The sequence below is a fragment of the Neolamprologus brichardi genome, chromosome 11 (genome assembly GCF_056152115.1).
Source record: "Neolamprologus brichardi isolate AB-2024 chromosome 11, ASM5615211v1, whole genome shotgun sequence".
In the NCBI taxonomy this organism is placed as follows: Eukaryota; Metazoa; Chordata; class Actinopteri; order Cichliformes; family Cichlidae; genus Neolamprologus; species Neolamprologus brichardi.
The window spans coordinates 18,312,937-18,331,555 of record NC_142114.1 but is presented as its reverse complement, the minus strand read 5'-3'; the positions used below and the strand labels follow the sequence as shown (position 1 = coordinate 18,331,555).

General features: G+C 39.9%; 1 protein-coding gene across 1 annotated transcript; it reads right to left on the bottom strand.

The window, feature by feature from the left end:
• Positions 1-279: 279 nt before the first annotated feature.
• lpcat3 (lysophosphatidylcholine acyltransferase 3) lies at positions 280-17,377 on the bottom strand. The gene is made up of 13 exons (XM_006802860.3): positions 17,239-17,377; positions 14,084-14,191; positions 11,806-11,912; positions 11,258-11,351; positions 11,053-11,090; positions 8,635-8,813; positions 8,396-8,504; positions 8,190-8,276; positions 7,797-7,960; positions 3,819-3,966; positions 3,381-3,536; positions 1,333-1,476; positions 280-1,246 (listed from the first exon to the last, which is right to left on the bottom strand). The coding sequence occupies exons 1-12, from the start codon at positions 17,321-17,323 to the stop codon at positions 1,357-1,359; spliced, it is 1,395 nt and encodes a 464-aa protein (XP_006802923.1). The 5' UTR covers positions 17,324-17,377; the 3' UTR covers positions 280-1,246; positions 1,333-1,356.
• Positions 17,378-18,619: the final 1,242 nt, after the last annotated feature.

Genomic DNA, 18,619 nt, shown 5'->3' with positions numbered 1-18,619 from the left:
TTAATAATCACTGTGTCATGTATAAATATTACCAAAAATCTGGGCTGTCTTTACAGCGAGGTTCGTCCTCTCCATGGGTGTGCGTGTGTGTGCACCGGCCTCAGAGGCAGAGGCCTTTCTCCAGCAATGCATGGATCAGACATAACAGCCCCCCCACCCCTCAGAATAAAGGAGGCTTAGTAGCCAGGACTGTCCCCTCCCCAAACACCATTTTATTTGTTTGCTTCCAGTTCAAAAAAAGAAAATTACACCCCCCCCCCCGTTAAAAAAAAAAAAAAAAAAAAAAAAAAGCCTGTTTCTCCCCCTTTTCATATAAAATCAGAACACCAAAAGAAGCAAAACAATTAACTGTAGTGACTGTAGGGCTGTTCACTTTCACAACTGTGCATTTTCAGAGTCGAGGGGCTTGAATCCAGGCAGACAGAAAGACAGATTGGCGTAAACAGAACAGAGGGAGAAGAGGAGATGTGGCGAGAAGAAAACCATCACTGAGGAAAGGCTGGAGAACAATGCAAATCGTTTCATTAAATCTTATCCAAAGCTACAAAAAAGTTCATTTTCAGAAAACATGTTAACTTTATAAAATTCAATTTTTACCCCCGCCCCCAATAACAAATCAAATTAAATCCAGAACAAATGTACTGTAAAAACATTCATTAATACAAGGCCATTTAGAGTTGGGTGTTAGTGTACAGTGTGTGATTTAGAGTGCTTGTATAACCGCTGGCAGCCATTTAGGAAGAAGAAGCCCTGATGATGATGATTACCATCCATCTTCTTATACATGTCGTAGCGCAACATCAGAAAGTGCCACATGTGTGCTCACACTTCCTGCTCAATGTGGACGTGAAATAAAGAACAACGCATTTAAACAAACAAACAAAAAAAAAAAGAGCCAAAAACAGACTCTGAACCCATGACTTGTGAGCGTGTGCAGTTCTGTGTCGACACCAAACGAGTCCCACGTGGTAAAATTTAAAAAAGAAAAGACAAAAAACAGGAAATTGCTCCTGACTGGCTCACAATTAAACCCCTGTGGCACAATGGTAATTTCCTGTAAACATCTCACCAAATGTTTATAAAAACACTCTCCCCGCCTGAAACACAAAAATATATAGAAATTTATTTATTTTTTTCTTTTCAAACATGGACATATATTACTAAAAGGCCTTAAAATATTTTCCGTTCTGCTCCTTGGAAGTCGCAATTCCCTTAAGTGAGTATTCAGTCTCAACGATGGATGGACCTGAAGGAAACAGACATGTTAAAAACCAATCCACGCACAACTGAAATGTCTTTATTTGCTTAGCAAAGCTGTTCAAGTTTGCTTACCATGCCAAGTTCTAGTATCAAGTCTTATTCCTGCTTCTTCTCTCTCCCCTCGTTTTTAGGCACCAGCGCCTTACGGAGGTATGGCATTATTAAATATGCTACTAGGAAGAATAGGTGACCACAGAAATACACAGAAGAATACACCTGAGGGGGGAAAGAGAAAGAAGACGGAACAGTCAAATCATAATCTGCACATGCAACTCTCAGTTTCTCTCTGCTGAAACCTGCCTGGCTGTTTTCCAGCTCTCAGACCATCTGTGTAACCCACTTAGCCACTCCATTTCCTAAATAAATGCTTTTTTGTGCTTTGTTGCTGACTGTTCCTTATAAATCTCCTTTAAGGCAGTACAGAAAAGAAAGACGAAAATTCAATCCCATCAGTCTTTTCAGTGGCTTTTCTTTTCATCGACGCAGCGGGAGTTAGGACACGGAGGCCTCTTGGGAGGGGGGGGGAGACAAAGAAACCAAAAAACACCAAAAAACAAAAACAAACAAACAACACAACAAACACCCACCACCGCACACACACACGGTTGTCTGGCAAGAATAATAACTTTTGAAACTTTTTGCTGTAACACAATGTGACAACACACCGAAGTGCCAATTGTTGTATCATGAATAGCTGCAGTTTTTTTAGCACCCGATAAGTCTTCAAGTTTAAACTTAAACGCCTCCGGTTCTCCTCTAGTCTGAGGTGCTTTGTATGTTGCACAACAAAAGATGCGAAATGGCACAAACAAAAATTGTGTTTGTGTTCCTCACAAATGACCTTTCCGCGGTCGAGTTCACAAAAGATCTTTCAGTGCAGCACTTAAGGTTTTGTTATTGGCTGCTGCTGAAACGCTGCAGAAAAATTAAACAGACACAGACGTGGTCAGGTTTTCCGCCATCGGGGCAGCACAGCGGTATGTCACAAACAGCAACTTTGTAAACACAGCAACTAGTTAATATCATAAATCCAAAGATTACTGCACACTAAAAAAAAAAAGCAGCCTTTGTGGCTCAAAGTGTGCATTAAGCATTTAATATTAAAAAAAAAATAAAGATAATATTGCACATGTTTATACACGGCATGCTTTAAGGGACTGATGTGGTTGAACTTTAGTCCTACACAGAACTTTGAATACCCTCATCTAAATGTTGTAGCTGTGTACCGTCACCAGGGGGCAGTGTCAAACACACATGGACTGTCTGTTGAGACTACTGTCCTCTGATCAGGAGCTAAGCTAAGGGATCCACAACAGCACAAACACAGTGAAGTGAAACAGTGTTTCAGATAATGGACACCGCTCCCTGCAGCTGCTCATCCTGCTTTTCTGATCTTTGATCATTTTTGGCACTCCCTTTCCTTTGTGGAGAACTATGCTCTCTAAATCAGCATTCTACCATCGAGGGTTTGTTGTTTGTTATTTTTTGAGGACAGCATGTGAGCACATCTATATGTGATAGCTCGACTTTGCATAGCCAAATACAAAACACCCGTAGCACCACAGGTGGGACGCAGAATCGCTGCAGGTGGGGTGTGGACAAATATGAAAAATAATGAGCGGAACTAATTTGAATAAATTATTTTTTGTGCCTAAGGGAAAGGAAACAAAAGTTCACTTGTGCTATTATGATCATTATACTTATATGCTATTGTTTTTTTATTGATAGGATTCATAAAACTGTGGTTCTGTCATAAATATCTGTGGGTGTGAATGGAGAATATTCTTATCTTAGCTGAGGCCTTGATAAAAAGCGTTTGAGAATCACTGATCCATGGACACAAATGTGGCACCACAAATCCACTGAAGTAGGATTGAAAGACCGAAGGTAGGGTTGGGTTCACATCTACACCTTTACAGGGAATTTTGACCTATTCAGCACAGTTAAATTTCAAATTGTATTTAAAGAGAATTTATTTGAAAAATAACATCTTATAGTTGAAACTTCCTGTTCTGTGTGCGGCTAAAATGCATGAAATGCTGCCCTAAGTGAATGGTCAGGGGTTCCTTTAAAAGAGAAGTGAAAGAAGGAACCAAGAGAACTGTGACTTCTGGATTTACCTTGAGCCATTTGTCATAACTGAAGATGGAGAATGCCACTAGAGGATACCCCATGAAGAGCCAGTGGATAAACTGCTGGACTACATAGATGAGTGGGTAAAGTGCACTGTTGGCCAGCTTTGTCAGCACAGGACTGTCCCTTACTAGTGCCTGGGCCTGTCACACAAACACACACAGTTCACATCAAGATAGAAGAATGAATCTATAACCTTAAGTCACAATTATTCTCATTAGTAATGTGCATTTAATCAATAGTAGCAGACTATTGTAAATTCAATAAGAGCATCACCACTCAGTTTATAACAGAGCTAATACCACAGTTTTAATCAATATACATTAAATGCAACACTCTTAGTTTATACAGAGCACAATCACTACTTTCTGAGTAAAACGTACAGCTCGAGTTACCCAGTCCCAGCTCTGCACCCTGTAACTGACCTGTCGCTCCACGGTGATGATGAAGAACTCCATGGAGAAGCACAGGATGTACCCGGAGTGAAGGCCGTGCCAAATTGATAAAAAGAAGAGCGTGGCCACATGAGATAAAGTCTTATTGCCCAGGAACTTCAACCGCTTGAACACATGTCTTTGTAAAGAAGAAGGAAGAGGAAAAAAATAATAATAAAATGAGCTGGCTGTATCCACAACCACAAATTAAACAACAATTTGTGAATCTTCATCCACTTTCCACAAATTGGACACACAGGTTTATGGTTTCTACCACATTACCAACTACTTCGCTCGCTTTAGTCAATTCATTTAGACTCATTTTATGACACAGCACTTTATTTTCAAAAGATGACACAGACACACACTCTCTCTCTATCTTAATTACTTTTTTCTGTCTTTTGAGTTACATATCTGCTGCTCCATTCATTCCCCGTTGGATGAAAGAGGAGTCTGAGGGTGTGCTGGTTAAAATAGATCTATACAGGTGGATAAAACCACCTGCTTATGTACTGGGATTTTACCACAAAAATCCTCTATAATGGCAGTTCACAAACTCTGGGCCACAGAGCGGTACCGGCTCTGCAGCAACTATGATGCTATCATGTCAAAATGGACCAAAAATCTCTGAGGAATGTTTCCAGCACCCTCTTGAACCTATACCAAAGTCTAAAAGGGGATCACACCATGGTAATAGAGTAGAGGTATACCTAATAATGACTGCTGGTTGAGCTCTCCCTTTTTTCTTTAAAATTCAAGTTCCTGTTTTAATAACAAAACATCATTTTTTAGTGGTGTTTTCTTTGATTGACCTCTTTAGGGGACAACCCATTTCTTATAATAGTTTATGACTTGGCCGGGGTGTATCCCCACCTATCACAGCTGAGATGGGCTCCACCACCCAGGCACCTGGAATAAGAAGTGCGAAAAGAAACTGATGGAGCTTAATTTAATCCTTCTGAGATTTTTAGATTTAGTCAGTGTGACATTTTCAAGTTAAATAAAACCTTAAACTGTGCTCGTCTTTTATTTGGTCTCTTATAAAGAAGTTAGAGTTATAGATTATCTCTTTAACTGGAAATCCAGGCTGCCAAACATGCTTAATGCATCAGCTGTCACGCTGGCGAGCACTCATTCACCTTGAATTTGTTGTTGCATAGCAACTGAGTTATATTAAAACCCAACAACTTTATGTCCTGTACTAAAAGGACTAACTGTGACCCAGACTGGAACATTCTAACAACTTAAAAATCAAACCTCAAACCAGAGTTTCTTCTTCTATACTGCATACAGGTGTGAAGCTGCAGTGTTAGCTGAATGGAACGGGACCAGACCAGGGGGTACATGAGGTGGTGCTGTGTAAAAGCACCAGTACACTTCAAAGCGCCTCTCAGATAATTAACAGCTTCCATCCCCCCCACTGTCAATCGCACAAACACAAACTGAGTGATCCTGAATACCAGGACACAATACTGTTTGGATCCAATAGTAACTCAATATTCAAAGCTTTGGCTAAGGACCCTATCTAATGTTAAAATAAGGGCCATGCTGTGATTTTGAATAGACTGACATTTCCAAAGGTGACTCAGAGAAAGCTAGAAGTGGTGAAAATGATGGTTGGGAGGTTGACAGTGATGTGCCACTCAGTGAAATAAGCAAGAACTTGCATGACAGCCAGTAATGTCTATAGACTGTAGATGCACAGATAAACAAGAAATCAGAACATCAGTGATGCAGCAGTTCACAATCATTCACAGTTCAGTTTATTGTAAATGCAACCTTGACCACAATATGGGTGAAGACCTAGGGTTGGAAAATTAATTTCCCCAAGGGGCCACACGAGAAACTGGGACTGTTGTAGAGGGCCACACAAATAAGCTTATAGGAGAGTTTGGTTTATTGGTGAAGACCTCGACAACAGTCCCAGTTTCCAAAAAGTTAACTATTTAAATTCTGACCAGTGCTGTAGAGGAGCAGTAACTGTGGACAAACAACTAACTGACAGACCGACCGACCGACAACGGACATCTTGCCATGGCATATGCTGGTCCTTCAGCCTGCTGAACTAAGAAGTATCTAAAAAGTCTTTGAAACTTTACTAAAGCTAACTAGGTTGGCAACAACGATGAAGGAACGATGGTCACAACTGGGAGTGACAAAAATGATACCAAAGCTGAAAACTCAACACTTACTTGATGAACAAAAATCCAAACACATGAAGGTTCGGTGACAACAAACAGTCAATTCTTTTGCTACTTCTTCCTTTGTGACACCCGTACAGAGGGTGAAACAGTCTTGAGAGACTAATTACACAAGCACAAGTCCTGACACAAGCAGGTGTAGCTGTTAGCCGTCTGCTAACAGCTAACAACAGGCTTTCCTGTGTGTTCTTAAAAACACACACAAACCCCCACAAAAAAACCAAACAAAAAAAAAAAAAAAAAAAAAAAAAAACGCAACACTTTCCAAGGAGTCTTTGCTTCAGTTAAGTCACTGAAATTATAGCATTTTCCTAGCTTACTATAAGTCTGTGTCAGACACTCATAAAGTTTACTAGCTAAACCTGCTACTGTTGGCTAAGACAGGAATCCACCACGTGATCCAGATACAGTCACCTCTGGCAGCAGAACATTAAAGATAGCAAAGGGCAAATTGTTATCTTTGAGACTTGAACTCGTGAACCACAAACCAAAAGGTGATGTCACAGTGGCTATGTACATCTGGCATATACGGTCTATGGGACAGATATACACTTGTAGCAATTGTAGGCTTGGAAAAAAACCAAAACAAAACAACGCAAAGACTAAACCCCAGATCTGTGTGGCGCAATGAAGACACCAATGATTGTAGTATAATGCACGGTGTGTTTTCAAATCATTTCAGGTCGGACTGGCTTCATTTCATAAGCACATGACCTTGCTGCATGTGTATATATTCAAACCACAGTAGTGGACTGAAACTCCAATTAGCATTTTATTTTGAGGATTTTTCTGGAGGGTTTTTTTTTTCTTTTTTTGTTCTAAATTAAAATCTAAAGCCTGATATTTTCTGCCAAGCAGTGTGGCACTTCTGAATCTGAACACTTAACATATGTTCAGACGACCCTTCTGTTTAATATTTTATACGCGTATAAGAACGCTGAACCTTTTGCCTTCGTTTCCCTAAGGTTTGTGACTTCTTGCATCTTTCATGAATTTAATTGCACACCCCTCAAAAAGATCAGCATAACATAGCCTCACATTAACCAGTGCATCTGAAGCCTTTCATTATTAAAACTTCTCATGTGTGCGCCAGGAGTAACTCAGAAGTGGTGCATTTTAGGCTAAAAATACGACTTCCTTTATAGGTTACACAATGAGCCCAGCAAATGTCAAGCCTGTGATACATCTACCAAATGCCTGAAAACGCTCCATCAACTAGTTCCAATATAATACCCCCTTAAGTCCTAATTGACTTTATAGGTTGCATTTCTACATCCCAGCCACTTTAATTTCCATTTGAGCCAGTTTCTACTGCCACTCTACATCTGAAGGAGTGTCGTGGAGTAGAAAGAGAAAGTAAGCGTGGGTTGGTTAATGTTGTTAAAACAGAGCATGAAATAAACTGTATGTTCAGTAAATTGCTTTGCGCACTGCGGCGGTTGTCGTAAAACTGCCACGCTTTCAAAGAATTTCACGCATGAATCTTCAGCACGAAAACTGTCAATAATTGTCTTTAATTGCAAAGTTTTAAAATCCTCCCAGCATGCCTTCACCCACCTGTGTGAGGATTCTTTTATTGTTAAACTGCAGAAAGGCAGAGGCTTTGGTAATTTATTTATTTATTTACTGACAGACTGGCAAGTATGCATATTGGATTGGGCTGTTATTCCTCCCTCTCCCCATTATCATCCAAGCAAATATTTAACTTTTATAGCATGGCTTTGCATACCAGCTAAAGAACGTCTCAGATTTCAGACTGCACACTGACCTGGCAGCCCAGGCGTTTGTGTTGATGTTGAAAGAAGAAATGGTTCCTCCAAAGAGTGGCGTCGTCTCAAAGAGCCACACCTTCATATTGGCGCACGCGTTCCACTGGTGCTTACCATCCACTACTCCATTGTATCCCAGTCCAGTTAATATGCATACACCTTCCTGTAACACATAAAGCGTGCACTTTACTGGCTCATGTAAGATCACACCATGAAGCACACAAACTTGATTAACTGGGACTTCACGCTAAATGAGGTGTGCCTTAAAGAAATGTATGAATGCATGCAAAACTGGCGATACTGCCGACACCTTGTGCAGTTTCACACTGACGCTTTATTAGCTTTTAGTTGTTTGCAATGAGGTACTTGCTCAAGATCAAGAGTCTACTTACCGCTATAACCCAACAGCTGACATATTTATACAAAATGATTTTGCCCCACAGGAGAATGAACACACAGCGATACCAGAATGGCTGCGCCTGTGGAAAGCAAATTGTTTTGCAATTAAGACATTTTAAAAAAAAGAAGAAAAAAAAGAAAAAAAAAATCTTTTCTTTGTTTATATCGTGATTATTGGGAATGCTATTGCTGTTCTCACCTCATACTCATCTGTTAAATAGTAGCTGTCTGGATAATGAGGACTAAATATCGCATATATCACCAGGCAGAGGAAACCAAGAGCAAACCTCTTCATAGCTGGTACAACACTGAGAGAAATAAGGAGAGATAAAGAGACTTTAATAATGTTAATTGAAGGGCTTTGATACTGGGAAGTTGCTTTTCCCCGTTTAAAAGAGATCTAATAAAGGATTATAGTTCAGTTCATTTTTATTTAACCTGTTGGGAACTTTTCCAGGGCAGTCTGTGAGCTCCCTCGCCACAAGTCTTTGGTAGCTGCGCAGTGTAAACTGGGGACCCACAAGGAAACCGCCATAGAAGTAGGAGAAGCCGCACACCTCGAGCAGCGAGGGCACGGACCGCAGAGCCGACGCCTTCTGCTCTGCGCTCAGCTTGGACTGGAATTTAAAGATGTGGCCAGTAAGCAAGAGGGAAAAACCAAATGGACATTAAAAGGCTCAGAATAAAGGCAGGTTAGCAGACATTAAATTGAATAAAAGACAAATAGGGCTTCACTAAATACTCATTAACTGACATTCAGCTGACGGCTGTAAACAGTGTACTCGTGTATGACCCTTAGCATTCAGCTGCAGTACTGAGTAATGACATCGATGAATGGCGTCTATGCAGATAAGAGATAAAAAACTGAGTGAAAAGCAAAAATCCTCAGATTAGAAAGAGAGAGCAGTGTGGGTAATTAACAGCCACCATAGATGTGCCAACAGCAAAAGAGAGAATTCAAACTAAGAAACAGTAACACCTATTGTTGTAACGTGATTATTAATGGACTGGTTAGGTGAAGTCAGGGAAATGGGGAGACGCATTAATGAGTCTGGAGTAACATGAAGAAAACCACTGTAGTGATAGCACTACAGTGCCTATCACAGTACTGTAGCTAAGAGAGAGCCTGAGCTAAGTGAGACATAAAGCAGAGAAGGCTGAGAAGAAGATCAGCGCAGATCCTCCCGACTATAAAGATTTCTTATTGTCGCTTTGAGCTGCTGGTAGACCTGCTTTCAGTCCTTTAGTTTCACGTCGTTTTAGTAGTCTAACAGGAAAACCTGCTTCCAACTGCCCAATGCTTTGCAGCGCCTGAGGCAGTCCTACTACTATATACCAACTTCTTACAATTGCAACAATTGTTTGTTTTGCAATTAGTCCTCATGTCGCTGAGGACACTGGGCGCTTGGTACCCATTATGCCTCAAGTCCCACTGGATTAAGCCTAAAGCACATGAGCGCACTGTAGTGTAGTGGCATAAAAATGGCATGGAGAGGCATGCAGCTCCGCCTCTGATCATAAACTCTATATCCCTTGTGGAAACTGCAACACTGGCATATTGTTTGCTGTCTACTTTGGTTACTTCCCTACACATCTGTATGAAACATGTAGGCACCAAAAGGCATTTCTGATTACTTCATATTTTACTACAATTATTTAACTGATTAAAAAAAAATAGTCATGTAAAAAAACTAAGTACACCCTTACGGCTTGTAAGTGAATTAAGAGGGCAAGTAGCTGCCACGTGGTGATAATCAAATGTGCTTTATTTAACAGACCATCAGTAAGTGAGACTTTGGGTAGGCTGGTATTCTGGAGAACATAATCTTCCCAGAGGTGGACAGCTCACTAAATTCACCCCAAAGTCAGACTGCGAGATGCTCAGGGAAACTTAAACGTAAAGATCGTATCACTACGGTTATGAAGAGACTGAACAAGTATGGCTTATCTGGGAAGAGAAAGCCAGGAGAAAGCCTCTTCTCTCTAAAAAGAACATGATGGCACAGGTTAGGCTTGCAAAGTCAGAGCTGAACAAACCACAAGCCCTTAGGAATAACGCACAGGTAAAACAAGCAGAACATCAGCCTCATGCCAACTACTAAACACAGTAATGGAGGTGTAACGATTTGGGCTTTTTTGCAGCCACGTGACGTGGGCACTTTTAAGTCCCTGAGTCGGCCATGAACTCGTCTGTGTTTTTCAGATTTTTTTTTTTTTTTTTTTTTTTAAAGAGTCAAATGTGAGGCCATGTGTCTGACAGCTAAAGCTTTGCTGAAGCCCAAGGACGATGTTTCCAAGCAAAGCAAATCTACACTGAAAAAGAAAATAATCAAGGTGTTGCAATGGCCCAAAGTCCAGACCTCAACCGCGTGCTAGGGTGGTGGTGGTGAAATGCTGTGGTGGGACTTTACAGAAGCATAAACAAATGCATGCAAACCTCAATGAACTATAATAATGTTGCGAAAAGAGAGCGCAGCAAAAAGCTCCTGCACAGCGATGTGAGAGACTGATAAAGTTACACAGAAAACAATTTCAAATTATTTTTGCACATGTGGTTCTACAAGCTGCTGAATCACGGGGTGAACTTTTTCCACAGGACTGCACAGCATACAATGAAAAGTCTTTTTCACATGACTCTAAATATTTTCTATAATTAACTTTTTACGCAAACAGCCCTGCTCGTGTAAACAAAACAAAACAAAACAAAAAAAAACGAACTTAGAGATGTGACTCTGCTGATGCAGAGATTAAACCCTCCCCCACAAAAAACACAATACAGAAATGACTGTTACATGGTCTAACAAAGATAATGTTAAGAAAGCCTCTAAGCTAAAGCAAGACAGAGCAATAACTCACTGGTTCCTTCCCGCCATCATAGTAATCAAACGCCAAACCTGCAATCAGAAAACACAAATTTGTCTATGAGACTGTGGTAAAGGCACCATTACTATCAGGAGCACTTGATTAAAAACAGCTTAAAGCATGTAAAGGCCCTGCGTGCAGCCTTTCAGGAGGTTGTAATGACATCAGCAGGAAAAAAGGAAAACGATTACTGACTCACCGATAAGTTTAAGTGTGAGGACACAGTGTGGCATAGTCCACTTGATGTCATACTCCTCTGTGGCTGTGAAATAATACCCCGCTAGTAGGTATAACTGTAGGAAGATGGCATTCGGGTATCAGATATAGGGTGAGCAGCTGTTTTATTTTTTAGATTTACAGAAAACCTGAGGAAAGAAAGGACTCACAGGAAGCTGCTTAAAGTTTGAAAATACAGAGTTGGCACATTTCTTTTTATGAACGTACTCGTAGTTTGTCAGACTATGGGCATCATAAAGCATGTAAAAAGTGCCACTTCCTTAAAGGAAGCGTGTGAATGTGTCGTGAGATTACAGACCTACTTCAATAAATGAAACAAACAGTAGTTAGACATCAACAAGACAAAGAGTAGACCAGAAAATGCAGATAAAGAAATCAGATTTTAAACTTGTGGAACAAACTGCATTAAAAGTGTCCTATGGATAAAGGAGGGGGCTGCTGCTACAAAGTAAGCCTGAATCACAATATAGTACATGCGAGAAAAACAGCAGTGCAGAGATAAACCCTCACCATTTGAAAGGTAAAGCTGCACAGGATGGCTGTTACCGTCCTTCCCATGAGCCTCAGCATCAGAAATTGGACAAGGACGCATACTACGGAGTGATAGAGCTGAGAGCCTGGAAAAAGAAAAAGAGACGGACACGGTGAGTGGGGGAAAATGGAGAGTGTAGTCAAGTGTGACATGACAACAGTGTTCTTCCTCTACAGTTGAGAATTGGCAGAGACAGAGAGAGGACAACAAGACGATGACATGACAACATCTGACTTGAAACGAACTCGAGGAGAAAGGTAAAACAACAGACCTGCTGTAAAATCCAAGTGCAGCAACAACAAAATAAAGAAAAGAGAAAGAAATCAATGTTGGCAGTTTGTTTACTACTCCAGCAGACCGCTCTCCCAACAGCAAGCACAAGCCACTCAGTTTCTTAGTCTTCCAGCAACAGACCTCAAACTGAGGGGCAGGCCCCACTGGTGGTACAAACAGCCTACTGTGGTGGACAGGAGGGGGTGCAGAAGACCTTGCTGCTGCCACAGGAAATTACAGCCTGGATTATTTCTTAGTATTAATTATTTATAAACACTGTGGTAGTTGAGGTATAAACTTTATGCTTTTTAAAGTGGATGTGCCAAAAGAAACTGGTCTACAAAAGGTACAATGAGTGTTATAAGTTTGACATTTGTCCTGATGAGCTTTCTGTTTGCCTGAAACAACGTGTTGTTTATTAGTTATCAGACTGAATATGAGCTGCTTTTCTTTTAATAATAATAATAATAATAATAATAATAATAATAATAATAATAATAATAATGTAATGGCCGCAACTAATGATTATTTTCAGTTTTGTATTTTTTATTTTTGAAAAACAAAAAAAAAAAAAAGTAACCCTTTTTAAAAGAAAGTATATTATGTGACAGCCTAAAAAATTAACATTTTTTGTTTTATTCCAAAAATATTGAAATATTAAAAAATGTTAACTCAATTTACTATTTTTTGAAGGCAAAGAAGAACATCAAATAACTGCATTGAGCATTTCAGATGCCTGAAGTGGAAAATATTTGGCATTTTTACTTGTCCAATAATTGGTGGATCACTTTGGGCTCTGAGAAGCTTTTTATTGCTACTGATTGGAGCAAGAAAACGACTGCCAAGTATGTTTTAATAATCAGTGGCAGCTCGCTGCATCATATGCAACACACGGGTAACAAAGCTGGTTACATACAGGAACTCAATCTAGTGTCATAGCTGAAGGTGGGGACGTTTTACTACCCTGTGACTTGACAAAACTCGATGACTAATCCATAAAAGCTTCAGTGCGGTTTTAAAAGAGGCATTAAAACTGCACTGCATTTAAAAGAAAATGAGGCAAAAGTGCTTTCTGTTCAAGTCCAGCTTCTCCTTTTTTTTTTTTTAAGTCAAAGTGTCTCCGTCCTTAGTCATAAATTTGGACAGCTGCAAATTTAAAGCGCACTTCAACATGTCCACACCTCCGATTTTTTCCTCAAAGTGTGAAATAATAAATGTGTTCAATTTCAGAGTAAACCTGACAGCTGCAAATTATGATTTGCAAGTAATGGAGAAAATGATAATGCCATCAAAATAATCATAAGTAAATGTAACAACTCTAATACCGGTAAAATGAATTAAAAAGCGTAGCATCACTCCAAACATTCAATTTCGAAATTAGAAACATTATTTCATGTTATAATATTCCTACTCAATTCACATTCAGATTAATCTGCAACTACTTCTATAATTTGCTCATTGTTTTATCCCCCGCCAGTCTCGTCCCAGGCACAGTGCCAAACTTTTTCTACTGTTAGATGATAGAAAACTGAAAACTGAATAATTTCGCCCTTTTTCTTGTTGGAAAAATAAAAAGCAATGATTGACTTAACAGAAAACAACTTGACTCTGAACATCCTGAAAACGTGTTGAGAGCTTTAACCTTAGAAATTCTGACTCGATTCATCCTCAGACTGTTATTTGTTACGATTACACAAAAAAGAAACACAGAAAAGCTTAACCAAAAATAAAGGAACAAGATCACTGTCAGCGATTTAACAGGAATGTTAACAATACAGAATTCAAAATCAGGTTAAAAACAAATCTCTAAAAAGAGTACAATCAACAGACTGTTAGATGTAAGAGACACAGATACCACGTTTTGGTTAATAACAGCAAATGTATAGATCCTTTTATGCATTTACGATAAACATACATGAGAGCAATTCACTTGAAATCATAAAAGATAAATCAGGTCTTTGGAGACATGCCACATCATCTCACCAAAGTTGAATGCTGCTAGAGCCAATCCAGAGAACGTGTGGAATAAATGGATAACTGTGGGAGTCTGGTTGAACAAAAACGACCGGTACACCACAGCAAAGGGATACCCTGCAGAAAAACACAAGGAGAAACAGGAAAATATGTTAATGGGAACTCGAGTGTGGTTCTTCATATCAGCCGAGTGGGCTACTTTTAATCTCTCCTGGCGCTAGCACCGACCTTCTAGGTAGCGCATAACTAACACTGGTGGGTTTGTGTGCCACGTTGTGAGAAGTCAGGCATCTCAAGGAGAAAGATTACCTCCACGGCGAAAGACCAATTCTTTTATATAGCGTGAACCATTTTGAGGTGAGGTAACAAAAACTTAAAGATATTTATATGATATAAATCTAAAATGTTAAAAAAATGTATGCATGTTAACTTTTTCTCTGCATTTGAAGGATAATGAATAACAGCAAACCACCATCTGTGTCAGCTGTAATCTGTGAGACGCAAAGATCAAGTCCATCCACAAAAACAAATAAACTCAAACAAAAAGTTCTTATTCAGACCGAGTCAGGATATCCACATATTCATTTCACTAATTACTAGTCTAATTCTGGGTCGTGGAACCTATCCCACCTGTCACAGGGAATATCCCGGACAGGTCACCAGACGACCTGACGGCTCGTCTTGCTTCTTATTTGTACTCGATACACAGTTTTTGTTAAGGTGGTAGAAGAGGTTTGTTGTGTCAGTGTCTGTGGTGGGGACCAATTTTCTGCAGAAGTTGCAGCAACTCAAGTACGGTTTTCTGCTCTGTGTCTGACTTTTCATAATTGCACCATGTCTAAGCTACAGAGGTAGCCCCTCGTTTAGGAACACGGTCATCTATTTGTTTTGGCTGGTCCTTCTGTGGTCCTGTGGCAACTATTGCAAAATGTAATCTCAAGCAATTAAAAAAATATTCCAGTAAACAGTGTGGTCCTGGTCTGAAGAGTGAAGCCAAGGCAAAAGTGCCTTAAATTGGCTACCAAGGGGCGACTGCTGGCTGCAAGAAGCGGTCCGACTGTAGAACTCTGGGGTAAAATTAACCTCAGATTCTTTTTAAAACAACATCATTTGTATTCATCTATTTTTTCAGGCTAATTTAGGGCTGTGGGGAGCTGGAACCTATGCCAGGTGTTAAAGGCCAAAAAGGTGAGATGCACATGAAACCAATCACTTGCCCATCACAAAGCTAACAAAGAGACAGACAACCACACATTCTCAGAAACACACGTATGGTCAACATGATCAATTTAGAATCGCCTATGAGAAACCGGAGTACCCCGAGGAAAAAGCACACATGTACAAGGAGAACATGCAAACCTTTTTCCTGTTCTGCCCTACAACACGGCATTCACTTTGTGTTTATGGTGCTTATTAAAGGCAAACATGGAGAACAAACAGGGTATGTTTTAGCTCAGCTCAAAGCTTCAGGAATTTAACGTAGCAGTGACAATGTTGCTCTTTCATATCTAGCCTACATTCTGGTTATACTTTTATTAAGCCGAACACGCAACATCTTGCTGCCATACATATTTACTACCATCTGTTAACAGCAGCATTTTAATACTAAGCTGTACTTTATACACCTCTGTGAGAGAAACATTGGCTTCCAGTGTCTGGTGGCTTAAGAGTTTAAAAATCAGGAGGACCAAAAAGAACTTTGGGCCAAGTGCCACAGATGGGGTAAGGAAGTCAGAAAGCATTGAAAGACAGATTAACACATTGTTTTTTCCAGGGGTATTTGTAGAAAAGTATGTAATAGCGCCAGCTTTATCCTTTTAAACTTTTGCAATCTGAAGAATCGGGTGAAAAGCCACTGAATCTCTTGAATGCAAAATCCTACAGGCTTCAAGTAGAAACCAAAAGCCCCATTAAGGAAAAGTTTTAACTTTTGTGATGTCCTACACAGCAGTTTATTATAAGTTACTTGACCTACACACAAAAGGATGCACAAGAATGGAACAGATGAGGCAACTTTGTTTTCGTTGTAGTGTGCAGCTGTAACTACTGAACTACACTACTATGCAATGCACATGAAGCAACTTCAGGACCGGGGATCGTGCAACAGGTTAGGTGACAAGTTTCAAAACAAAGACTCGTCTGAATAGCCCTTTTCTTTCAGTCTATAGCAGGGCTGGAGTCAGGTGAGGGAAAACAGACGTGTCCATGTGTTGGAGCAAAGTTCAGCAAGGACAGTGTGGAGCACCCTCCCCCACACCATTCACACACCCACATAGGGCATATTTTGGTGAGGACCCACACTGACATACTGCAGTCCTTAATGGCACGTTCCCCTGCACAGCTTCAGCAACATAGTCTTAAGTTTGAACCCAAAACAGGCAAAAGGTTACAAAAAAGAAGACCAGCTAAAATGTCCTTACAATTCCAAGGTTGGCAACTGGTCCTCACAAGGACAACTACACGTGAACGCGCGCACACACACCTCTGACAGCTCTAAAGTAGTGCTATATGTGTTAATCCCAAAGCACTAAACCAACAAATGTAAAGTTAGACTTGTCAAATGAAATTCAGCTCTTGTTCCAGTGTTCAACCCCCTCCTCAGAGCGTGTCTCCTCTCTGCACAGCTTTGTGTGGAAAAAGGGGAGTAAAGGGGCATATTTTGGCAGCCTGTGCTTCTCCCTCCCAACAACACTGCAGCTATTATTGTCGACCCCGGTGCCCCCAAAACCCCAATCCCATACAACAACGAGCAGGCCACACATAGCTCCAAAAAAGTGCAGAAGGATGCATTTTGCTGCACAATCCTAGCTTCCCGTTAGGCAGTCCCAACAGGTAGAAAATTAATGTAGTTCAGCTGAAAGCCACATGTTAGCCGTTTGTGGTGAGGCTGTGCGGGAAACTATTCTGAGGGTGTGTGCTTCCTGGAAATAAAGCTGCTGTTTGAGGGGCAGCCTGAGATTTAAATATAAAGCTAATGTTTTCGCTACTAACACCAGCAGACCGACAGATAACTGGATAGTGTCACAGCTGAGTGAGCGTTATGTTAGCTGAAACTATTTAACAGTTACACCACCATAGGAGCCGCTCACACCTAACGTACAGGTTGGTGTGATGACCTCTGACCGCGACAACAACCTGTAAGTGAATCGTGGGTAGAAACTCACCGATTAAAATAGATAAAATGAGTCGAATCGCTGGTTCCGGGGAACCTAAAGACTCCGACAGTTGCTCTAGCAAGGGGGCCGCCATCTTTCTCGTGGGCGGAAACGTCTTTTCGCCACAGTTCGGAGAGCTGTGTGGACGCAAACCTCAACTTTTTAAAGGATCCCTCAACGCCTCCTCTCTTCACCTCCCCTTTATGATGTCAACTTTTTTTTTCGTTTGCTTTCTGAGTTTGTTAAATGAAGATATCAAAAAAGGTGGGCATTTGCGAAAAATAAGAAAATAAAGCTAAAATATCAGACAAAAAATTTAGTAAAGTAAGATAAATATACATTTAAATAAAACGTTAAGTGATTATATAATAAAACCAAATATTATTAGCAAAGCAAAACCATTACGGCTTACAATCCTCTCCACTCGCGATTTTTTAAAACTGAATTTAACACAAAGCTTAATTATCCTTCTTTTATTTAAGGAATAATCAGCAGAGTTTTTAAAAATGCCATAAACGTTATTTAATTATGTTTTTGTTTATGTTTTTAAGATTTCCATATGTTATTAGCTTTATTATTGCAAGGATTTGTTTTAGTTTAATGTATATAATGTGGATGTATAAACAAAATATAAACAAAAAGAACAACTGCACAAACATTTATGATAATGTCATATTTTTATTATTAAAACAGAATTTATTTAACTTCTTTCTTTTTTTTAACATGTCACGTTTGGTGACAACTTGGTAGGCCAGTATCAGCCCCATTTATTTAATCTCTGTGGGTAAAAGCCATGACTGTAGAAAACAGATGATACACGGTGGTGTAAGTGTGCCCCCATGTGGCGAAATAAAGAAACAACATTTAGAGATGCTCCCTGAACAAGAACATCAAAAAGTCATTTTAACTAGCCTTATAATTTATATTGGAGTTTACTTAGTTAAACATTAAAAATGCCCCTTTTTGTTTATTTCAACAGTCTCAAGTGCAGACAAGTGTTACGGAAATCTTAAATAAATCAATCTACATAAAACAAGCTGTCTTTCTGAGATTTTAAGTCAAACAACTATGCAGAGTGCAGGAGATGTCCATGTGGCATTTAACAAAAAGTAATAACAAGCATGGAATAATTTATAGGAATACGTTATCTCCCCACCACGGTCACAGAATACAATCAGGACATAACGTGCAAAAGACAACTTGTACAGATGAGTGTATCTTGTAATAGAGAATTATATTGAGACAAAAACATGATACCATGGAGCCTTTCATTCAGCTATATCAACACAGAGACAAATGTCAGGAGCGATTTGTAACAGAAGGATAGCAGCAAGATTGAAAGGGGAAGTTTACATGATGGTGGTGAGACCTGCTATGGTGTGTGGTTTTT